This window comes from Ostrea edulis, chromosome 2 (assembly GCF_947568905.1).
Source record: "Ostrea edulis chromosome 2, xbOstEdul1.1, whole genome shotgun sequence".
NCBI lineage: Eukaryota > Metazoa > Mollusca > Bivalvia > Ostreida > Ostreidae > Ostrea > Ostrea edulis.
The window spans coordinates 18,244,661-18,270,582 of record NC_079165.1 but is presented as its reverse complement, the minus strand read 5'-3'; the positions used below and the strand labels follow the sequence as shown (position 1 = coordinate 18,270,582).

General features: G+C 34.6%; 1 protein-coding gene across 1 annotated transcript in view; it reads right to left on the bottom strand.

The window, feature by feature from the left end:
- The window catches only part of LOC125678099 (dynein axonemal heavy chain 8-like), a 281,238-nt gene that overhangs the window by 143,953 nt on the left and 111,363 nt on the right, over positions 1-25,922 (bottom strand). Inside the window, exons 27-40 of the mRNA XM_056156251.1 lie at positions 23,094-23,329; positions 21,160-21,264; positions 18,267-18,380; positions 17,295-17,357; positions 14,754-14,992; positions 13,682-13,922; positions 13,329-13,528; positions 12,411-12,564; positions 10,612-10,775; positions 7,897-7,999; positions 5,293-5,397; positions 2,512-2,673; positions 362-586; positions 76-248 (exon numbers count right to left, since the gene is read on the bottom strand). Of these exons, the coding sequence (XP_056012226.1) occupies positions 76-248; positions 362-586; positions 2,512-2,673; positions 5,293-5,397; positions 7,897-7,999; positions 10,612-10,775; positions 12,411-12,564; positions 13,329-13,528; positions 13,682-13,922; positions 14,754-14,992; positions 17,295-17,357; positions 18,267-18,380; positions 21,160-21,264; positions 23,094-23,329 (2,284 nt within the window). The remainder of the gene's footprint in view (positions 1-75; positions 249-361; positions 587-2,511; positions 2,674-5,292; positions 5,398-7,896; positions 8,000-10,611; positions 10,776-12,410; positions 12,565-13,328; positions 13,529-13,681; positions 13,923-14,753; positions 14,993-17,294; positions 17,358-18,266; positions 18,381-21,159; positions 21,265-23,093; positions 23,330-25,922) is intronic.

Below are 25,922 nucleotides of genomic sequence, written 5' to 3'. Positions count from 1 at the left end.
ATTTATCATGTAAAAATATTTTGGGTTGCCTTCCCCTTGTAAAAAAGATTTCGTAGAATTTCATGTAAAATATACCTATCTGTAAGTGGTGTAATGACCAGTCTGTCAGTACATCCAAGAAATTCATTTTGATACATGAAATTCACATCTGTTATTTGCACAATACATTGATCTGTGTCTTCTTTGAAATAAAATCGAGCCTGTTTCAACCACTCAAAATCTGATGGAGACTTTATATGCATTTTTGTCTGAAAGGAAGTTTACAAGCATAAAAGAGCATATAAAATTGTGTTACCAAAACCATTTTATTACAATCATTTGTCTCATTCCATTGTATTTCAGTTAAGTTAAAAGCATATACCAAGTCATCAAAAATATCTCGCTGATGTACATGGATGGTAACTAGTGTTTCGTATTTCACTCTTTCCACCTTGGTCAAGTCATGTGTTGTTTGTTCAATCAAACGATTTAACATATCCAAAAACCGTTGATTTGTAGTTGGCATTATTTTTTTGTCCCCTCGTGCATGTTGCAAGGCATACTCAGCATCTTTTGTCCAAATCATCTGAATACCAAGGAGCCCAACCTACATAAACATCACATATCATTAAAATTTCTTAAGATTAATAAATCGTCAGGTAGTACCTATACTGGATTAATTCTGATTCACATCAAATTTTGAGTTTGATTCCTTATAATTACCCATAAAGAACAGCATAGCTAGCTTGGCTCACGTGAAGTATATGAGCTGCACGTGAGAATCAGGTTTCAAATGTATTAAAATTCAGTAGTTTACAGATATCTTCATAAATGCAAATTGTGAAACTAGTCCTATAAAATCAGTCTAACATTTAATTCACTCCCATTCAAATCCATTGTTTTGTTTGCAAAACATGTCAATTACTTCCATATGCCTGGTGGACCTCAGACAAAAGCACTCTACATTGTGGTCAGAAATAGGTTAAACAGGTGTTTTATTGAAGAAACCAAGCTATACTTGTCATTCCTAATTGACATCTTTTAAATGTTATTTTATATCAAATGAATTCAAGGTAAAAAGAAAGAAAAACAAGATGTGTTTGTGAAACACAAATGCCCCCGATAATGGCCAATTCCAAAGATGGCCAAGGTCACAAGGGCAAATATCTTAGCACCAGTTGTCAAAAGAAATGCTCATGTACAATATGAACGGAAAGGTCTTGTCACAAGGAATACTCATGTGAAATATCAAAGCTGTATCACTTATTGTTCAAAAGTTATCAGCAAGGTTAAAGTTTTCAAAAAGTAGGTCAAACTCCAAGGTCAAGGGGTCAAAAATGTTGGTACCCACTGAAAGGTCTTGTCACAAGGAATACTCATGTGAAATATCAAAGCTCTATCACTTACTGTTCAAAAGTTATTAGCAAGGTTAAAGTTTCAGACAGAATTACAGAAAGGACAAAAACAATATGCCCCCCGATCTTCGATCTCGGGGGCATAAAAAGATGTGTTTGTGAAACACTGATGTCCCTGGATTACAACAAAATGAAACAGTAAGACATTGTATTTTTTTTTATATTTCTAAAAACAAGGTCAATGAACAATGTCACAAGTTCAACAAATCTGGTCATTCTCTACCCAGAGTTCCATGTACTACTTGCACTATACCTCTGTCAACAACTTTTTACAAAAATCTTGTAAAAGTTTCTAATACCCTACATTTATGTTTTGGATTAAATATTTGGTCATATCCTGAAATGCTTTTGGTGCAATTAAATTGATGCTTTAACTGTAAATGGTTTAAAATTGCTACTTCGTAATATGCGCATGAATGTAGGACATTCACTTGGTGGAGATTTAATGTAAACATGGAAAGGCTGTAAAAAATACAATAAAACTTGTAAAATAAGAGGCAAACATCCGCAACTTGTAAAATAAGAGACAAACAGTTAAAAGTGGGATATGAAAAAGAGCCTAATGTATCACCTGTTGCCAGAATTTTTAAAGGGAAAGGAAACAAGAATGACTGTTTATATCATGTGATTATATTGTTACGTAATTCCAGGCATTGACAGAGGCGTAAGCGAAGCTTGCATAACACACCCTCTGATGAGAGAATGCAAATCTGTTATCATTGCAAAAGTCTTCTCACAAAAAAATGCACATGCTTAATATAAAAACAGTACCACTTACGATTTGAAAGATATGGCTAATATTTGAATTTTCTTAAAGTAGGTCAAAGTTCAAAGTAAAGGTCAAAGATTCTGATTTCAATGGAAAGGTCTTGTCACAAGAAAAACACATACCAAATATGAAAAAGGTCTACCTCTTATGGTGTACAAGATATGACAAAGGTTAAAGTTTTTTGAAAATTTACAGGCATTAAAATAGATGCGCATTACTTTTTTGTATTCACAAGCACATCGTTTACAACTGCAGTACATTTATTACAATTTGTAGAGATATCAAAGACAATAACATTGGAAATGCAAGTATTGCTCCTTGATATGAACTTTTAACAAAAGTTTTAACCTGTGCAGGAAAATCTGCCAAGAAACCCATCAGTTCAAATTCTGGCGTCACAATGTTTCTCCAAGAATCACGTATTACTCCATGAAGAGACTTCTGTTGTTCTTTCAGCAAATCTCCAAGCCAGACTTCTACATTCCCCTTAGCAATGATTGGTGATTCCAGCTGAAACCAATTGAATACACAACATGATCTGAAAGTCCATTCAAACTGTTAGTAAAAAACACCCATTAGGCCTTAAAAAATTAATTACTTGGTTCTCAGACCCGCCCGCATCTCTTTTAACAATGCGCATAACCCATTTTATCATTAAATGAATAAAATAAAATTTCTCTCATGCACTCGCAAGGTGCGAAAAAAATCCGGAAACCCCAATCACATTTTAGAGACTTCCGTCAGTAAAATGTTTGACAAATGTCTGGATGATAAAGACACGTGCAATCAAATCGCACCACACATGGTTTGAGTAATGGCTGCCCCCATATCTAACCCGTGTTGTCGCCTTTGCCACGACATTTTGTCTAAAAAACAGACGGGACGATTTTAGGAGAACGTTTTTGGGGTTTACGATCAACTTCTAGAGATAATCGATAATGTACCTCGCCCAAATGACAATAAAGGACGGTATGTGCAGGAATAAACTGAACAAACTCGGCAGAATTGAGTACGGTATCAAAAGGAAAGTAGAAACACTGAAATCTGAATGACATGTTTTGATTCATGATTTACACCTTAAACACAAAGATGACATAGGCTTACAGCAATTATGCACACTTCAATAAAACAACAATATTGTTGTTTTCATAGAATTGTCAACTCCATTTTTTAAACATACACATGTAACAGAAATTAGAATGCGTTATCTGATTCACTGGGTTTAGACACAATCTGAGCAAACTGGTATATATCGTATTATTATATCAATGTTTAAAGTGGCATATAGGCCCGACGGGCCGGGTGTTTATTGATTTGTGTATTGTGATAAAATTGGATGTATGAATATATGTACACATGCCACTATAATAAATAAAATTACTTACTTACTTATATATTCCTTCCAATATGCTTTTACTGTGCAAATGACACAGTTGAGCAAAGTGAAGGGGTTTATCCCACTTGTGAAAGCTGTATTCACCAGTTGCCACACAGAAGAAAGAATGTAGAAAAAGCAAGAGAAAAAAAGAAGAGAAGGAAATAATGTTCTTAATTTCTTTCAATGTGTATTGAGCAATGGATTAAAAAAAAAAAGGGAGTTTTGAAATTTTTTTTTTTTTAAAATCCCTCGTCTGTTTTTATGAGGTAAAAAGGAAGAAAAAAAAGGCCTCCCTCCCTCATTTATTTTTGACAAAAAAGGTCTGAGAACCAAGTAATTAATTTTTTTTGGTCTTAAATCTTACTATTACACATTCCTTTAAATTGTCAGCTTTAGGACCTGAATCCGAGACAATGAATTTTACAATTTTTAAAGAAGCCTTCTTGCAAATCGTGACTGCACAAAGTTTACTGGTATATGTGTTCAATGCCTTAGAATACAGAAAATATTTCTAAAGATTACATTTTTTTTTGGGTAGGTTTTGGCCCTGCCCCTTCCCCATAAAGGAACAGTGACACCAAAATCTACTATTTTTCTTTCCCTTACCCCATAAATGCTAAATGACAATAATTGTCAAACACTTCATACCAATACCCCTGCCATTTAGACTAATTAAGTTGAAATATGAATTGATCATATATTTCCCCGAGAGGGAGGTTGGAACAAAAATTTCAGGGCAATACCAGTATTCATAATGAAACAAATCTGGAAAACTGTTTGACCTACTTTTACCCCTAAAGAAGATCATGGTGCACCAATCCAGTCGAAATGCAAAACTTAAATTATATTCCTTCAAAAGGAAACTTGTGACTAAATTTCAGGGCAGTATCTTATCCATAATGAAAACATGGTTTTTCTAATAAGTGATAGTACGACCTTCACCTTTAACCTCGAGAAACAATGGGCATACTCCGCTCCGCTTGGCATGAGGAGTATGTGTACCAAGTTTGACGGTCCTAACCCCAACAGTTCGGTCTGTATTCTGCCTACAAGGTTTTCCCATTAACTGATGCTATACCTAACCTTTGACCTTGAAAAACAAATGGAATCTTCCTCTAATCATGGTGATCAAATGCCCCAAGGTGAAAGATCCTGGAGCTTACGGTTCATTTTGTCTACAAGGTCCAGACTAACCACAACAGATGACTAAACCTTGACTATTTGGTAACTGACATATTTTGGTATGTACAATATTATCTAATAACCTGTGTAATTGAAGTATGTTTTTGATAGATAGCATGTGCTCCTTAGGTAATGTTTATAGATGGTCATAAAATCCCGCAAAGTACCACCAAGTTTACATTTTGGAATTTGATCTGAAGAAAATGAGTGCAAGATGAGTGTCAAAAATCCTTTCTAGGACAGGGAGTCATGTTCTACTGAGTTTTGGGTTGTTGTTTTTAACCGGTAAGACAAAGCAGCTGAATCTGACATGACATTTTTAACCGGATTTTACATAACATTTCTAAACTGTTTGTTCAACTTCAAATGTGATCATAAAGTTATAAAATTTTCTAGTCATATTAGATAAAGTTTTAGTTCATACCTATGTATATTTCATGTCATTGCTTCATCACCAAGAAATCATAGGGAAAAAAAGTCCACCTACTTTTGGATCAGCACTTATATATTTAACTGAATACTGATACATTTCAATAGAAATTCTTTTCAGTTTGTTAGATAATACTTACCATGATTTTTTCACCTTCCCTTGATATCACAGAAAGCATTCTGTCATAGTCTTTGACATGAAATTCAACCTCGTTGACATTTTCAAAAACACCCAGTAGATGAGACTAGAAAATACAACAAGAGTGTTATTAAAACTTTAAATACTGTTACAACATTAGGGGAAATAGTGAAATATAAATTTCTCTTCAACTTAACAAGTCACAAAAATCCTGTGATATCTCCCCTGAAACAATAAAAATTTACAAGGTTTTTCTCTCTGTGCTTGGGGAAATTGTGTTCATTGAAATTAATAAAATAAAATGTTGAATTATCATTTGAAAGAATTTCACAAAATGTGTATTTACAGTGGATCAAATGGCAGTAGGTCAGAATGCAGTTTCTGCACCCACCACAACCCCGCAACAAGGATAAACATTAATAATTATGTGCCATATGTACATCTAAACCTTGTTTTTTATCATCAATTAGCTTCATATCAAATATACAACATAAACTTTGGCATTTCAAAGAATCTTGTTACATTCATCTTATAAGTGTACTACATGTTGATGCTGCAATTCTTTATGATAAACTGGGAAAATAAAAATCCAATCATGTCACTTTAATAGACAATTATGGACAGTTTAGCAGGGAAACATCACAAATTATCAGGTCTAAGTAAAGTTATCACCCAGTCCATAATAGTTTTATTATCCTGAAGAATTTGAATGTTGAGAAAACTATCACACATGTATTGACTTGTACGATATATTTTTTTCATTTAAAACGTCAACAAATTCGTAATAACTTTCTCTGCAGAAAATTCTGATAAATTTTCAATAGTTTTCGAGGGGTGAAATAAATGTTACCCTCAACTATATACGTACATTTTTTTTTATCATTCAATGTCATACATTTATTAGATATATATGTTATAAAAGAAATCAAAACATTAAGGTTTGAGAAAGTTAAACAACAGAAAGCTTTCAATTGTGACGTCACAGTAGAATGACGCAAAAACATAACATCAAACGTGAACATTTCGTAACGTATTTCAAAACAAAAATGTGAACATCAAATGAAATGCAAAATTGCATTAGAATGGAAATATTTTTCTTTTTTATTGTTATTTGTGACCGTTAATGTTGATGATGAAGTTTACATACATGCCAACTTTTGAAAATCCCCATGGGGGATTTTGCGCGCGACGACCTTTTTTCAACGCTCAAAATTCATGACATTTTACCATGAAAATAAATATTTGTCTTTTCAAATAAAATATCAATCTAACCATTGTACATGTATCATATATTAACGCAACACCAAGTGTGTTTGACCATTGACTTGAACAAAACTATAAAAAAAAAAAAACACTTTGAAAAATATACATAAGTATTTTATTAAAATTATCTATTCAGCAAAAAATCCTCTCCAACAAATCAAATACAAATATCAAATAATACTTAAAGTTGCATCCTTTTACACCATATACACATTGGCTGGTCTATATATCAAAATTTAAATTGAAGCACATGCATTTAGGTACGACTACAAAGGCGATCTTGGTTGTCTGTAAACATGGGCTTGCAGAGTCTGGTGGAACAATCTGCATTGCAACCAGAAAAGGAGTAGTCTGCCCTGCTATGAAGTTTGGGAACAAAACCTTTGCACCCATGACATCTGAAATAATTACCAGGAAAAAAACACATCAAAATATACGTTTTTACTTGTAAATTAAAGCTACTTGCTAATATAAAATTCAGTACAGACTTGTGCGAATTACGCATCACGAAGTCTATTGAATACTACACTATATAGACTATGTAATACATCGCTATAGACAGATAGATTCGGATAGCCTATATTATTATAGTTGGAAAAACATATATTTTACGTACCTTATTGCATATTTTGGATACTGTCAGCGAGAGGCAAAAAATCGGGAATGTCCGATTGTTTGGTGGTGTATGGTGACACTATTATCGTTGTCATTCACGTTTGTGTAAAGGATATGTCAATTTGAAATCCGTCCCGATTAATTACTATCAAAACATGCTTCACACTGTCCAATAAGCACCCCGACACAGGCAGACCTGGTAAATTACATCACCCCGATACCATGCGACACAGGTAAACAGCAATGGCTGACTATTGTCCCGATTTCTGATTGGCCAGTTCAGAAATGATGCGGGATTTCAAATTCTGGTTGGAAATGGGGATTTGTTGTCGTAAAATGGGAGATATTTTTAGAAAATCGGGATTTCGGGGTATTTTTGCAATCCCGATCGGGATATCGGGATTTGCCTTTTCAACTGCTTCAAATCGGGAGAATCCCGCACAAATCGGGAAAGTTGGCATGTATGAGTTTATGATTAACGATCCCACATATTTTCAATTATTTTAAATAGAATTTTCTCCCTTGTGCCATTAGAATTCATCTTCTAAAGGAAGACAACACAGTTGTCACCCTGCGCGTGAGAGAGACATCATGAATTGTCTCCCTCCACGTGACCAGCCCTCGACCAATGAAATTGACTGTATTATTCTGGAGGATAATAACCTTTATCGCCTCTTTGGGATAAGGGTCAGGAAGAAACATGAACAAATGCTAGTATGAAATCTACCTGAATTGTGTGTGAATCACTAGCTTGACCAAGGATTTCCAGTAGGGCTGGGTCAGATATAAAGAAAAACCTTGGGAAAACAAGTCGCTTCTTCTCCAAATAGCTGTAAAAAGAAAAAGACCTCTTGATATAGACATCTACATCACCCCCTTAACTAGGGCTTTGTAATTATCACACAAGTTTTTAGATAAATTTATCAATTTAGAAAACATTCCTATATACATGGATGATGCCTATAATTTGACTACATTTTCTCTCCAGACTTTCCTGAATGCAAAGCTTTCAATCTCTACAGTGGCTTCATCCTTTAAAGATGGTCATGGCTTTTAAGCTAATTGCAACCTTATTGCTCTTGAAGACAAGAGGCCCAGGGGCCTTATAGGTCACCTGAGTATCATGTAACAACCTTCCAATGTTTGAATTAGGTTTGTGTTTAAATATAAGAATTTTACTTTTGGATGGAAGAAACATTGAATTGCTATGTGGTCAGCCCCGCCTTTGCACCAGAACCCCTGACCCAGGGGCCATAAATTTCAGTTTTGAAAGAAGCATCCTTGATCATCATCATCATACTATTAGTTTGTCTACTTAATACCCAGCAGCAGAGGAGAAGATTTTCAAAGAAATAAAATGCATTTTCACTATATGATCAATAGGGCCCCACCCTTATACCAGAACCCCTGACCCAGGGGCCATGAATTTCACAATTTTAAAAGAGGCATCCTTGCTCATCATAACCATGCTATTGGTTTGTCTACTTAATACCCAAGGACAGAGAAGAAGATTTTCAAAGAAATAATGCATTTTCACTATATGACTTATAGAGCCCCACCCTAGCACCAGAACCCCTGATCCAGGGGCCATGAATTTCACAATTTTTAACAAGAGGTACTGTGAGCAATGCTCATTAAGAATACCCCCCGCTTACCCCAATCTCCCAAAGGGTGTTGGTAATAGGTATAAACTACCTCTTTTCTGAGTGTTGTTACTTCGATGTCCAGTGAGCATGACCTTTGACCTTTTGACCCCAAAATCGATAGGGAACATCTTCATCCCATGGGTAGTCCATATGTATGATATGGTGACTGTAGGTGGAAAGGATAATGCTTTAGAGCCTGGAAACCATATTGCTACTTCAATGTCCAGTGTGCGTGACCTTTGACCTTTTGACCCCAAAATCGATAGGGATCATCTTCATCCCATGGGTAGTCCATATATATGATATGGTGACTGTAGGTGGAAAGGATAACGCTTTAGAGCCCGGAAACCATATTGCTACTTCCATGTCCAGTGCACTTGACCTTTGACCTTTTGATCCCAAAATCGATAGGGAACATCTTCATCCCATGGGTAGTCCATATATATGATATGGTGACGGTAGGTGGAAAGGATAATGCTTTAGAGCCCGGAAACCATTGCGTCTACAGACGGACGGACGGACAACCCGATTCCAGTATACCCCCCCACAACTTGTTGCGGGGGGTATAAAGAGGCATCCTTGCTCATCATTACCATGCTATTAGTTTGTCTACTTAATACCCAGAGACAGAGAAGATTTTCAAAGAATTTCTACATTTTCACTATATGACCAATAGAGCCCCACCCTAACACAAGGGGCCATGAATTTCACAATTTTGGTAGAGGGCTCAATGCTCATTATAATTATGCCCACAGTTTGGCTTCTTGATGTCCAGGAGTAAAGAAGAAGATTTTTTAAAATTACACTCATTTTGATGGTTTTTGCCCCACCCCTCAGGCCCCAGGGGGGCAGGGACCACGAATTTCACAATTTTTGTTCCCCTCCACCCACAGATGTTATATGCCAAAATTGGTTGAAATTGGTTCAGGGGTTTCAGAGAAGAAGCTGAAAATGTTCAAATGTTAACGCACGACGCACGATGCACGACGACGGACAAAAACAGAGAGCAATAGGTCACCTGAATGAATTCAGGTGACCTAAAAATTCATATGCAAAACTTTAAAAATCCATTCTGGCCCAGCTCTAATGCCAAGAGCCAAGCTTAGAATAGACTTTATTCTCCCACACAAGCAGATGGTTGTTTATCAATTTCTAATTTATATCTCTCTTGTCCCCAAGACGCTTCATACCAAATTTGAAAGAATTGAAAGAATACATTTTAAAAAGTTAAAATGTTCAATTGTTAATGCATGATGACCAATAGCAATTGGTTACCCGAGTGACTCAGTGGACCTAATAAAACCCAACTATGTAGCACTCATAAGAGCAGACAGTCAGACAATGCTGTAACATAATATTTCTCATGAAAAGGTGGGTAGAAAGGCATTACCAAATAAACACTGAAACCATTTAAACATGTAAAAATTTCCGTCTGGATACATTTGGAAACTTTAAGTCAGTTGTGACCTTGATAAATGATTCACGGTCATGACACATCACATAAGAAACATTCATATAAAGTATAAACTTATTGCAACAAAGCATGTGAAAAAGGTGAGCTGGACAAAAACAAAATGTCCATCAAAGTTCAGTGACCTTGTATCAAGGTCATGACACAATGGCTTCCCATAAAGAACATTTCCACAAACTTTGACTTTATAGAAGTTAAGGCCCGTAACAAGTGTTACAGATGGATGGACAGACAATGTCATAACATAAATATGAATGGATAAAAACCTTTGCAATTTGATTCTGAAAATTATTCCAATAAAATCAAAGAATTACAGCTTGGATACCCTGTAAGAGACTTCTGGCACAATTCCAGCTGTTCAAGTAAATGTGGCAAAAGCTGTCCAAGAGTTTCATCTCCAACACAACACTGAACAACATTGGGGCATTCATGTGCACGCTGCATTATCTTCACCCAAGATTTGTCAATGTTTTGAAACCTTTTCGCCTCCTGAAGTACACAATTTTCACTACATATATTATATCAAAGAACAATCTGGCATTGCAAATATGGCAGTGTGTTAACATTTTTTTTTTAAACATAACAGCATGATTACTAAGAGAAAGAATGGTTAATGAATCAACAGATTATCTTGTCATTACCTAATTCATGTTGACTCTTTAGTAGTCACTGAGCAATATATATTACAAAATAGGGGAAAGATATATATTAAACTAAATACTGAAACGTTGTGACAAAAATAAGTAAAGTGTGGTTTAATATACCAAATACTAATAATGTAGCTGAAACTCCTTAATCACAGTTCCAAATTAATGTTTCTCTTGTCCATGCCCACAAGTAACATGAAAAAATGTATTTTTCTGGACACAATTTCTACTTGTCCAGAAAAAGAACAAGGTACGATTGTGTATATAAAAAGGCCCAAAACATTTCTCTGCTTTAAAGGTGTCTTGAATTAAGCTTGATCTGTGTTTTAAGTAAGTTAAATATATGCCAAGTATACTATCTCAACTTAAATCAAAGTCATTGCTTATTTGATAGCATCATTACGTCATGAATAAGACTTTTTCCTGCCTTTTTTCAAAAAGAGCTTAATATCTGTTGAATTTCATCCAGATTATTGCCTAGGAAAAGGTGTGCCCATCTGTCGAGCAAAATGAAATTAATATATATTGTTTATTAATTAATAGACAATAAAAAATGTATTTGAATATGAATTTGCTCGACGCATGGGCTGCATGTTTTCTGAATGGAAAACTCCCAAATTTTTTCATTGACTTGGGCATTTTTGGCAATTTTATGCCAACTTCACGCTCTTGTCATAATAGCATGAAGTAATTTTGGATCAAATCAAATATAGTTCGGGTTTGCTTATATATTCTTTATTGGAATGGCAGATTTCGGGACTCCTATTGAAATCATCAATTTTCTGGGCCAGATGACTGTAGAAACTGTACCTGCTTCTTTCAATAGTAATTACTGACAGTTTAAATATATAAGAACTCGATGTTTATGGTATTTGAATAGGTCAATTGACTTATTTCTCCTGAAGATTTGTGTTATCCCAAAGTATACATTGCAGTTTGTTATGTGGATCTTGCAGAATTTACAAAAAAATTCTAACTTAATTTGCTTTTAAATTACTCATCAAAACCAATTACATAAAAGTTTTTTGTCTTATTTTGATTTATTCATTTGTCTTGCCAACTTAATTTATCATCTTCAATAACTTTAGTGTTTTTTCATAATGAAGTTTCTGTCTTTTGATTACTGTAGAAGTACTTTTTTCCACGCGGTATTAATTTACGCTATGTACGCGGTCACAAATTTATCCCAGCGTACTTAAAGTAAATGAAAGACATTAAGTGGCTATCTAAGAAATCCGCCCAATTTTCTACCCGCGGAATAAACAGAAATTGTGATTCCGCGGACTTATGAACCCAGGGAAAAAAGTACGTTTACAGTATTTTATCTTATTTGAGACATCACCACTGCATTTTATTACCAGTATACGAATACCACAGATCTTGAGAATTATTGTGTGTTACGATTACGATACTTAGGTGACACAGGCTTCTAAAGATTAGTATCAAACACTGCCTGGTCTACCAAATATTGCATTACCTGTGGTAGCTGTTTAGCAATATCTCCACCAACGAAGACTGCTTCCAAGTATACCCAAAGATTTTGTACAATCAACCAGTTTTCAAGAATGTCAGTTGTATTAGAGAGTTTTGCAACCCACTCCTGAATTGTCTTCTTGAAGGGGGCGTTGTACCTAAAAGAATCAGTATATCATGAGGTAATGCAGTATTAAATATATATTCAGCAAAATACAATGTGGTACAGTTCAATGGATTATATATATGACTGTTGAATAATCTGAATGCAAAACAACAACAAACTACATGGACATGCATTCTGTCTCACTCAAGTAGATTCCAGCAGAAATAGTCACATGATTTGGGCTTTTACACACTTTTGATGAGGGAGAATGACTAGGTCATAATAGACCCATACCATTTTTACCATGCTTTTTTAACCAAAGAAAGCAAGATATTTACTTTCTTTACTATAAAATATTTACTTAAAATAATCATAGCTCTATTTGTTTCATGTTTACAGATTTATTTAGTTTTTGTAGTTGATATATTCATACACATGTCACAGGTTCAATAAACAAGTCTATGAAACACTAAAAAACGTACTGAGGGGACTGATTTTAATTACATTGTTATAAATATGTCAACATCTGATGTCTTCAACGATCAAGTTTTTCAAAAAAGCATATCAAATTTTGAAGATCTTTATATGCAGCACTTATTTGCCGTCAGTGTAAGAATAAACAGAAAAGTTTGTGACCTGCTGAAAGTCTGTATTTAAGAGATGGTGGTGACAGCAAAAAAAAAAAAAAATTTAAAAAATCAAGGATAATGCCAAGCAGGGAGTTGCTGGACAAAAACTCAGTCAGTAGCTGGAGAACTGGATGAGAAGGTAAACACATTTGTAATACCATATGTGAGAATATTTGCAATTCCAAACCTGTTACTAAGCAAAGAACTTAGAATCATCAAGCTATCCTCAAGATATGTTATTATTTCTGATGTTTCAGCTCCTTTCAACAGTAACTCCCCTCTGGATTTGAAGTTAGAGAAAGAGAGAATCCTGCCAGTCCAATCACTAACTACTTGTGCCAGCTTGGCTTCAATATCCTTCTCTTTGACAGCAGAAATGCATACATCCTACAATTCAAAACAAATGTATCTCCCAAATTCATTCCGTATATTTAACATTGCCATACATATCAATAGCATTAGTAATTTTCATCACTATCAAAAAAGTCTTTCAAGCATCAACCAAAATAGTTTTCAATTTACCATACTTTATTAACTTACCTCAATATCCTCTTTATGCTTCAAAAGAGGAGCTTTCATAATGTCTCTCAAAGTGAAATTCTCAGAATCAAATTCAAATGTATGGCCTGTAAGCTTGGAAATTCTCTCCCAATGGCGTTCTTTCATAGCTTTGTTTGACATTAGCTCCAAGAGAGGGCAAGATTCACTAAAATCGTCTATTTTTTGCTTTAAATCTTGATATGCCTGCCAGTCTTTTAGTGCTTTTGGGAGTCTCCTGCATCTGCAAACCAAACAAACCCACTGGCTTTAATGGTTACAAGATCACAAGCACCTTTATTTACCTTAATAAAATGACCTTTGGCTGCAAGCCATTTGCCTGTTACTTATTTGTATCATATATGATCACTACCTATTCAAAAACTGTTGAAATAAGAAACTTTTCTTCATATTAGGTATGTTCCCAGTGACCTTGACCTTTCAAAAATGACCAAGAGAAACCTTCGTCCAAAAGATCAATAACTGTTGAAATGCGGTGTCCCCCCCCCCCCCCCCCCCCCCCCCCCCCCCATAAGGTACATGTTCTGTGCTAAACAAAATATTTAAACTAAACTTCACCCTGGAGTCTTCCTAAAATACAAAATAATGTCAAAAGATGGCTAACAAAACTGACATCTATCCATCTCTATGATCTCCTTTTGTTCTCTCAAAACCGTGTGCTCAGAACCCATGTAGCTGAAAAAAATATCTTTGGGAAAATAGCTAAAACAGACAAGTGAATAATTCATGTGAAAATCAAAGGGTTTAAATTGAAAGGAAATCTAATATGACTTGTGAAACAGCAAGTTTTCAGTTGGAATAAATATTTGAATGTATGTCTTGATGCAACCGTTGTAGGATATTCTATATTAACCGTTGTAGGATATTTTATATTAACCGTTGTAGGATATTCTATATTAACCGTTGTAGGATATTCTATATCAAATCTTGAGATTGTAGCTAAGTAAAAGTACAGAGAGTTTATATATTTGGGTGGATTTGTAGCTCTCTGGTCTATCCCAATTTCCCCCTAGAATTTTATACTACCAATACTGATTTAATGCCTCTCTATTACCTGTTCTGCATGTCACTTAGTTCATTGTTAATCTTCTCTATGTCGACTTCAGTCCACAGGATATCAAAGTACCCATTAATGACAGTCATCACGTTGGTGTATAATCCATACAGCTTTTGTAGAAGTCCAAGTTCTTTCTTGACTTTCATAAGACCTGGGTATTCTGTTACAGAAAGACCAAACAGTTGCTCTCCAGCCGAGTATATCCCATACTTGTTATGAAGTTCATCAAACTGAGCCTGCAATTTAGAATTATATTTCTCATACAATCGGATTTCATATAACTCCCGACATTTGACTCCATCCTTATCATTCTCACACTACCCGAATATGCTAACTACATCACATTTTCCACAATTTACTAAAGCCATTTCCGGAAAAAAAATTGAAGTATGTGACACATTTCAGACTGACAGACACTACAAGAAATCATATATTAGATCAAACAAAACATGGTTGGATAAAAAAAAGAAGGCAGACATGCAACACAAAAAATTTCAGAAATATGCCAAAATTGACTTTTTGTGCACCGTTAGGCCAAGTAAAATTAATTAGTAGATTATCATTCCCGCCCACCCCAATTTTTTTAATTTTTCAAAATTACGATTTCTGGATATTTTTATGTCCGGTTCCGTATCGTTAACGTACTTTGTTTCACTTTGCCTTTTAGAAACCCAAATACACATGTAATTATGATTTATAAAGCCTTTTCTCAATGAGAGAAGGCATTTTCGAGGTCAAGAATACCATGGCGAAAAATAAAAAATAAAATATAAAATCCTCCCACCCGCCCCATTTTTTTGTGAAGTTTGAATGATAATCTACTAATTAATTTTACTTGGCCTTAATTGAAGGTTTTTATAAGGGGTGGATCTGTAGCTCTCTGATCTGTCCCAATATTTTCTCAGAGAGCCATATTTCTGCAGCTAGTAAATTGAGTTGATCATTTTGCCTCGTCATCTATGAAATTGATCAACTCAAAATATATCAATAGACAGTCAGTTACAAACCTAATAAATAATAGTGTAAGACATTTTAATTAAATCCAAACCATTAGCTATCAATTCAACATATTGTTAACTGAACCATATTGTATTTACACATAATATACCATTCATAACACAACATTACCTACTTTGTATCCTTTTATTCAGGAGAATGAACATCAAATCTAATCACATACTGTGGAATCATCATTGTTCGTGGGGGATTGATGGTCGTGGATTTTGTGGGTCAGTACCACCCACGAATTAATGTGTCCTCGAACATTTTTTAAACCAAGAGTTATCTCTTCTAGTGACAACGTATCGCTTACCCACGAAATTATGTCTCCACGAACCAGCAAATCTTGCTTACCCAAGAACATTGGCCCCCACGAATTATAATGATTCCACAATACTTCACTTAATGCTCATGACTTTTCTTGTGCTTGCCTTTCATTTTAATTCATGGTTTGTAAAGAACTTAATAGTGTCATTTCTAGCTGCCGATCTGTAGCTCTCTGAGAAAATATTTGGACTGACCAGAGAGCTACAGATTACTCTCTTGTAAAACCCTTCGATTTATGGCGCAGAAAAAAAAGTGTGCATGGTTGAGACCTTATAACCTTGTATTTTTGCATCACCATCTCAAAAATTCAATATAAAAAAATTCCTTACTGTGAGTTTTTGGGTTGCATGGGGCTTTAATGACTATTTGAAATATGTTTGGACACAAGTTTAGTGGGAAAATGTGATAATTTTTTGGCATTAAATTTTTGAGACAGCGATGCAAGAATACAAAAGGACTCAACCATGCGAATTTTCTTCTGCGCCATGCGAATTTTCTTCTGCGCCATAAATCGTCAGGTTTTTTTAGGGATGGATCTGTAGCTCTCTCTAGTTTGTACCATCATTTTCCCAGAGAGCTACAGATCTGCAGCTATGTCATTTTCCACTTCAGAGTAGCTATTAGTGTACCAGTTGTAGTTGTCCAGTATTCGCTTTATAACCATAAGGTCATGAGTTAGAGACCTGTTCATGCCATGGCTACTTCAAACCTACGAAGTAAACATAGGTAGTGATTGCTCCTTTGCCAAACACTCTGCATTTATAAGAGAGAATCATGGGTCTTTCGGATATGACCTTGAAAATGGATGTCCCATGTAGCTGCAGGCGTTGGAAAATTAAAGAGCTCTCACTGCTACAGCCACAAGCACTAAGCATACAAGTCTAAACTTTGGGTACTTCACCTACAACTGGTGACATCTCAACACAAGTAAAAAAAATCTCAATGGGACATAAAACATACAACTATCCAACAATATATCAGGGCACCAATTCTTACCAAAAATAAACTTTTGATTTCATAAATGAATGCTTGAAAGAGAAAATCAAGTTATTTCCCATTTCAACATAACAATAAAATTTATGAATGTGATAGCTTTTAGTCTAAATACAACCGTACCAGCGTATCTGATTATTTCTTTTAATGATTTCTTTTAAATTGGTTATGATTTGTAATTAGAATGTACATTTACTATCAAACAAAATGTCTACATACCTGAAACACAGTCAGACGATCATTGGCCTCTGTTGGAGAGATCCCTTCACACATTGGTCCCTCCTATGTAAGAGTAAGTTATGAAAATACACATTGTAACATTCACAGAACAGCACATTTCCATTTTACCATTACTTCTATTGCTCTATTTATCACTGTAAACATCAAACTACTATAGTAAATTTTGGAATATATATGTTCTTTCTAACTGGTAATACCATTTACAGAATAGCATCCATGCACATTTTTAATGAGTTATTGAATAAAAACTGATTTGTTACACTTTCAAAATACAAGTTACATCCCTTGTCTGCTTCTTAGCAGTAAAACGATCGATTTCCCTACGATGGCATTTGCAATTTTCTTCTCTATAACTTTGGCATTTGTTATTCTTTTTATCAACTTCAGTCAACCACAATAATGCAATTTGTATGCTATATTTCACAGTTTACACTTTGGAAGAAGGGGAAACTTGAAGGAGGGAAAACTAAAGAAGGGAAGAATTGGTTATTCACCGATTGATATTTGGCTGACACTGTAGAGGGGGGTGATTATAATTACTGGTTGATATGTGTATTGGAGACAAAAACATTCAGACAACAAAGTCTTTCATTCAGAAAAGTGAATTTTTTTAGTTCACTTGCCGAAAGGATGGGCGAGATGTATGCATTTAGACCTTTCTAAAAGATGAGCTGTAGTGTAACATGTACAGGTAGATGCCAAAGAAATAGATCTTCACATCTAACATCCACAAAAAAAAAAAAGACCACTATATATTGGGTAATTTTCCACTGTTAATGTTTGCTTTTTAGCAGAAGATGAGAATCAACCAAAAAAATTCCATTTACATAAGTGCAGGCATCAAAATTTAAAGTGCCAAAAATTTGAAACCATTGGTTTGAGAGAAATTTGCAGAATATACTCAATGTAAGATATACCCAATATATGTGGTATCACTGAGCTCCTACTTACAGTATCATAGTTTAATCCAAAACCAGTAACATCATTTTGAAAATTCTCCACGGAAGTCAGAAGTTCAGATTTGAATCCTGGTTGCACACGGACTAATTCATCTTGGATCTTATTCTGTAAATAATGAAATGTTTATCATGTAGCAAGAGGGCATTTACATTGACATGAAATTGGTCCGTTTCCTTATTACTGTACATTCCTTATACAACACAAATTCTTGATTTGGCACAATTGCTACTCTACATCATTGTGCTAGTATACTTGAAATACCTGTTTATAAAGATCATGAAAAAACAATTTAAATTTCAACCATGGCTACACCCTTGCATTACAGGACATTGTGTGAACAAAACTGAATCTTCTACATTTTGTAACCTTTTGCTTTAGTGAAAGAAGAGGCTCACAGGCCACATCGCTCACTTGAGTACTAGTTAAAAGTATCACTAGTCCCAAGGGCTATGAAATCTAGAGAGAGAAAAAATCCTGTTCTGAATATCTATTATTCTAATCTAAATTCTAATATTCAGCAACAGTATAAAAACAAGATGTGTTCTTAAAACTTCAATGCCCTCAAAAGTGCATACAAGTGTTTTATTGAAAATAATAGTCTGATACAAAACACTATTGTCTTATGGCTTAAATACTATGTGTACACAGCAAGATGCACTGAGAAGTCCTTGAGTGTGCGTGATGCAATTTCACAAATGAATTTTTTTTATGAAACTCAAAAATTTATTTCGTATAAAAATGGTAAAAAGGAAAAGTTTGATGCCCAATGGAATCGATGGAACCTTCTGTTTTCTTAACTTCTCTCTCTTCCTCTTCTTCTTTCTTTCTCAAACCACACATACCTTCAGCTCATATGCTTTGTTTTTTTTCCCCTTCTTCTCTGGATATAATATTATTGTATATCTGATATACCGGTATGTGTACAAAAAAAAAAAAAATAAAAAAAAAAAAAAGTAAAGTAAAAGTGCATACACTGATGAAAGGCTTTACATAATATATTTATCAACATTAAACAATATGATTAATATGGATCAATCCTAGAGACAAAACTCTTCGGTTTGCGAAATTCACCATTTTTTGTACATCCTTTTCTGCTAACCCTAATATGCATCTAGATTTTATACAGTATCAGCAACCTTAAAGAAGTCCTTCAAAATAATTTTGGCACCACCCTGAAACCAAACCCTTACCCCCTAGGATCATGAAATTTACAATTTTGGTAAAGAACTACCTACTCCTTCTAGATATCCAATACTTTCAATTTAGTATCAATAGCATTAAAGCAGATATCATTAAATTTTATATGTTTTGCACATATACATCAAGTTTGACCCCATCCTGGAGTCAGAACCTCTACCCTAGGGATCCTGTAAGTTACAATTGCTGTAGAGGCCTGCCTGCTCTATATCACTATGCATTTAGTTTCAAGATATGAAGGTGTAGAGAAGAAGATTTTTGAAAATTGGTTAGTCCTGAAATTCATTTCCTTAAATTTTATAGTTCCACTATAATTAAATACTATTATATAAAAAAGGGGCGACATATAAATCCAACTTTGCTTGTTAAAATTATTATAATGATTTGAAGGACTTCTTTAAGGTTGCTGATCCCATATAAAATCTAAATGCATATTAGGGTTAGCAGAAAAGGATGTACAAAAAATATATTTTATGTACACTTATAACTCCTCTTATGATCCCACCATGGCCCAAGTGGTTATAATGTGTACAACCTGGAATCTATATTACATGACAATACTTATATATTAATTTTAGAAGCCACACCCTTGTAGTTCTTGAAAATCTCTTTGTAGTATCTTCCACATATTTCTCTGAAATACTTCCAAGCCCCTAATATTGCCCTACCTTTGGTCAAACCACATGAGAATGCTTGCATATGAATTTGACATTGCAACCTTGTTATTCTTGAGAAGAAAAGTTTTAAAGAATTTTCCTCTGAAAAACTTTGAACCTGGCCCTTCTGCAGCTCTAAAAGATATGGTGTTAGCAAAAACTGAATATATACTACATGAAACTGATTGCATCTTAATTCGACATACTGTACTCTTCAGGAAAAACTTAACACCCTTATTATGGCCTCACAATGGTTTGAACAGAATTGAGCCTTCAATGTACAAGAAAACTGTCAAAGAGGTTTTGGCATTTCTACTTCATCAGTTCTCGAGAAAATTCTACATTCTATTTTCATTAGTAAGCATAACAGTGAAAGACACGTTCTGAGGTGTAACAATTGTCTTTGTAGTAGTTAGGGCTATACAGACAGTGGATATCGGTCTGGGTGGCTGTTGTTAGAGCACCTGATTAGTAATGCAGGGGACCCGGGTTCGATTCTCCAGCCACAGATTTTCTCCTCTCTTATACTACACATTGATTGAATGCTGGTCATCAGAGGAAATATTCTTGAGAACTTATAGGAATAACACATATAAACAAGATTCAGAAAACTGCTATTGTGTGTGTTTTCATTTACTTTCAGTGTTTTACATATTTACATAACATATTTTATATCCTGTAACTCATCCCCCCTCCCCCAAATTAAAACAAAACCAAATCAAAGGACTTGCCAGTCATATTGGGGGGGGGGGGGGGGGGGGGGGGGGGGGATTCATTTATTTAGATTTATCTTCTTATATTTCCTGTCAATATTTGAAAGTACATACAATTTTAAAATGGCGTGCATTAGTTTAATACTTCGCATTCAATTCAAAGCGAAGTAAAACTTGATACACCTCCATGTGAATAGGGCTTTAATGTAAATTACAACAGTTACAAATATTTAAGAAAAACATTCAGCAGAAAATGCATTTCATTCACTTCTTCCTCACCCAATGTATTTAAATTTCAGAAATTTGTCTGTTCCTTACCGCACATCTCAACAGATTCTGGAAGGAATATCGCAGAGAGTCAACCATGTCTGTCTCCTCTTTTTTGACGACTACTTCAAATTCATTCAGCATAGCATATGATTCCTAAAACAAAAATGGGGTATCATTAGTTCTACTCAATATTCTAGAGGCAGTTCTAACAAAAGGCATATTAGAGGGTGAATTTTCTATGTATGGATTGGGAAAATGTCAGGGATTTGAGACACTAAAAATATAAATCTTTAGAACCCTATATATTGTGAAACCACACCAGCTCTAAGGTCAATGTATGGGAAAACGAGCATTCTGAAAGTATTGCAAAGCAATACATGTCCCCGACTGACCCCAATTTCAGTATTATTCTAGCTGAACAATTTTACATGTATAATCATTAAAAAAGAAAATTTCATCATTTATTCAGTGAATTATATGGAAGTAATACAATAACAAAGATACAGAGAACCAGACATGTAAAACTTTGATCCCCTAATATGGCCCAACTCTACTCCCAGGGGCCACAATTTGAACAAACTTGAGTCTATACACCTCAGGAAGCTTTCACATAAATTTCAACTTTTCTAGCTCAGTACTTCTTGAGAAAATCTTAAAACAATTATTTTCCTTTGGAAGAAGACACTCCCCTTCATTTGAACAAACTTGAATCCCCTTCACCTAAGGATGCTTTGTGGTAAACTTGGTTGGAGAAAGAGATTTTTTAAAGATTTTCTCCTTAATATTTTGATCCACTATTGTGACCTCACCCTACTCCCTCCAGCCAGGACATAATTTAAACTAACAAGAATCTACACTACATCAGGAAGCTTTGATGTAAATTTCAACATTTCTGGTCCAGTGGTCCTTGAGAGAAAGATTTTTAAAAGATGCCATTACATTTTCACTACTTCTTAATTATCTCCCTCTTGAAAAAAGTGTGACCTATCAAGTTGTAACCGAGAGTATTTTTCCATCTATCCAATTATGCACCAAAGAACACCTATCGGTGTAACTAATATAATCCCCAAGATCTGAAGAAAAATTCAGCAAAATAAACAAAGGAACATTGTTTCAGAGCATACCTACAATGAGTGTTTCATACAAAACACCATTGCGACGTATATACGGACATGGGAACGATGATTGCCGAACATAATTGGATTGCCGAGATTGAGGTCATATACAAAGAGGGAAATTGACGTGAGAAACTACACGTTTTGTTTGTTTGAAAATATTGCATTGTTTCATGAATAACAAAAAGTACTATAAGTGTAAGAAAGCAATAATTAAGCAAATGTGCCTCTCAAATGAAATTTTATTAGTGAATTTTCTATAAAATTGGCATGTTAATTTGTTTTCAAATCCGACACGTGCTCAGTGCCTCTCTTTCACTTTTTTCAGACTGGTGACCCTCAGGGTCAATGCACATCAGAGATAACAAGCAGGAATTAATGACAGGATGACAATGATTCATACAATTTCTGCTGATTTGACGGGTTCATTGCTTCAGATTCACTCTGATTCTAAGAAGTTATATATATTCAATCACATATATGTTGAATACAGGGATGTGACCGAATTCCTCAGAAATCAGAGGAAAACTGGTCAAAGAGGGAGGAAAACACCTCACCCTACCTGGAAAAATATTTTCTGCCACTTTAGATCAAATCCAGTGTTTCATTTTTTCGAAAATTGAGCAAATCAGAGGATTTCCTCTGAAAAGAGGAAAAATCACACCCCTGTGAATATTTGTTCCTGTATTTTTCCCTGTGAATATTTGTTCCTGTATTTTTCAATTATTCACCATCACTTACAGCTTGTATTGCTTTAAATTCCCTTTACCCAAGAAGGTTATGTGGCAACAGATGGACGCCAGACAAAAGAGGAACACAAAAGCTTTCAGTCCAGGTAAACTTTGAGAAATTTTTAAAAACGTGAACCTCTATGGGTCCTAACTGCATGTCAAAAGCTATCTGGTTTTCTCTGATGTCACTCAGTGCAGACATTGCCTCTCTAACATCTTCCAGATCACGAATTGGTCTTGCTAGTCTTTTACTGCAATCATCCACAAACTTTAAAATCCCTTCCATTTTTTCTCTGTACTGCTTATTAAGTTCCTTTCCAAACATCAGCTTCCAAGCTTTGATTTCCACTCTTAATGCAAACTTTAATGGTTCTATCAAAAAAACAAAAACAAACATATTTCATAAACAATCAAAAAGCACATTTCACAACCAAAGTTAAGTATTTAACACAGTCAATAGACTATGATATTAACTTGAACATAAAGTCTGTCATTGTACTTTTCATAATAAAAAAAGGTTCTATCAAAAAAATAAACTAGATGTGTCGGCATGACACGAATGCCCCCTCTTGCAGTAAAGTCAAATGTAGGAAACCCATCGAAGTATAATATTGAATGTGGTATTTAGATTGTATGTTACATGCATTTAGTACAATGAAGAACTCAATGTTCAACACTATTACTATGTTTTAACAGCTGTGAAATAAATACATTAATTTTTCTATGTTAAAGGTGCACAACTCTATCAAAAATCAACGAACTGGAAAAAAAACCTCAACCTTGATCTATTCATCAACATACATCTGCATACAAAAAATCAATTCAATATTTCAAGTCCAAAAAACAAGTCGCAACAGTAATTTTTCTTAGTTGATGAACAAACTAGAACCAAACTCAAACTCAATCTGTAACTCTTCAATATACACCTGCATACAAATCATCAATTCAATATCTCAAATTGTTTAGATAAAAGTCTGCAAAACTGGTCATAACAGTAATTTTTCTAAGTTAAAGGGGCACAACTCCATCAAAAATCAACAAACCGGAACAAAACTCAAACTTTATCTGTAACTCATCAATAGACATCTGCATACAAAAAATCAATTCAATATCTCAAGGTGTTTAGGGAGGAAAAAACTCTGGAAAACTGGTCCTAACATTAATTTTCTACACTAAAGAAGTTCACATCTGAGATTTGGAGTAAAATCAATTTTTTGAGAAGTGTAATTTTGATTTCTAAATTGAAGGAGAATTAGGAAATTAAAAAGAAAAACTGCATGGTGTTGCAATGCTTGTTATTATAAGCTCATGTCTTCTAACAATACAAATAAAAAAAGTTTAATACAAGTAATGGATATAAATGACTTTTTTGCACTTGTTATATGAGAAAATTCACGACATTATATTTGAGAATATAAAAGGACATATTAGGAGCAATGTCAATTTCTAAAATTTCACGTAAATTTTAAGGTCTTGTCTTAGAATTTAAAAAATCAATTTATACCTTTTTGAGAATCTACGCTCTGCTTGGAAAAATATATCAACCTAACATGCAATTTCCGAGTTGCCCAATAGTTCTTTCCCTTTGTGGAACTCTTACGCACAGCGAGACGCAAAACATACTATCGTCCACACGCGGTGGGTACAAATGTTTATCGCTGCCTTTATATATTGCCTTAAGGCCGATTATCGGACATCATGCAACCACCCAATCTGCAGGGACACACAATGTTAGTAAATTTATTACTATCTAATAATAAATTAGCTCAAACAAAAATCGATTATCACCTTTACTTTTTTATTGAAATATCACTCGTGCAGAGGAGGAAATAAAAAATAATTTCATACTTAATTTAATAGCCTAATTCAAACAAATATTATTCTTGATATGGTCAGTTTAATGTATACCAACGGCTGATATAAACAAAATCTACACTTTCATTACTTTTATCCGTATTTACATAGCTAGTCTATAGCATATGTATACATCTTGTACCCACCTAAGCGTTCAACAGAACACTGAACGTACCTCCATCACATAAGAGCTGATATCTCGGAAGTTGCATATTCATAAATTAGAACGTTTGAACGAGTTCCAAGTCTGAACTACTTGTATCATAAATTATAAAACTGAAATACACATATGGGAGTATAAAAATAGAAGACATATTGGATGAAACAGAAACTGTAATTATCACACACATTTACAACTTTTTGATTAATCCATCTTTCCAACACAATATATAGTCCCTGCCAAACACTTTCAAAATTCCAATTGACACAAAAAATTTCAACTGCATAGGGTTCAGTAATAGATGTGCAATATGTTTGCACCAGTGGGATCAGTATTGAACCAGTAAATAGTTAGTTGTAGCATGTAGGAGGTCACATAGTACGAATTTGTTGTATGCACCGTGTGGTTGGTTCACAAAGACATTGTTTAGTCTTGGGATTATCCAAATGGTCTCGGGATTATTCGCGGACCAATCACACGACACGTTATAAATTCATACTCTGTGACCTCCTTTTTGGCTGCCAGGGGAAGAGAAGAAGCCCTGTCCGATAAATGCAAGCAAGATTGTGACAAATAAAAGAGATGAGATGGGTTTCGAGTTGAAGACTCGTAGCATGACATCTCCCTGACCTGCCGCTCGCCAAAATTCCTTAGGTAACGCTGTAATAACTTGGAAAATGTGCCCCGAAATGGGGACCCCCTGTTTGTTTACAAATTTTTGTTTCATGCCTTGTGTATTTTATTATACCGGAAGAAGGCCAATCTCTAAAGCTTACAAAGAGCGTGAAACGATTATATAAATCGAAAGAGGGATGAGATAGACAGGGAATTCACATATTTGAGAGAAATTATTGCTACAAATTAAAAATAAAAAATTTTTTTTAAAAAAGGGGAGGGGGGGGGGGGGGGCATATCCATACCTGTGCTGGCATTGTTAGCTACACTTCTTCC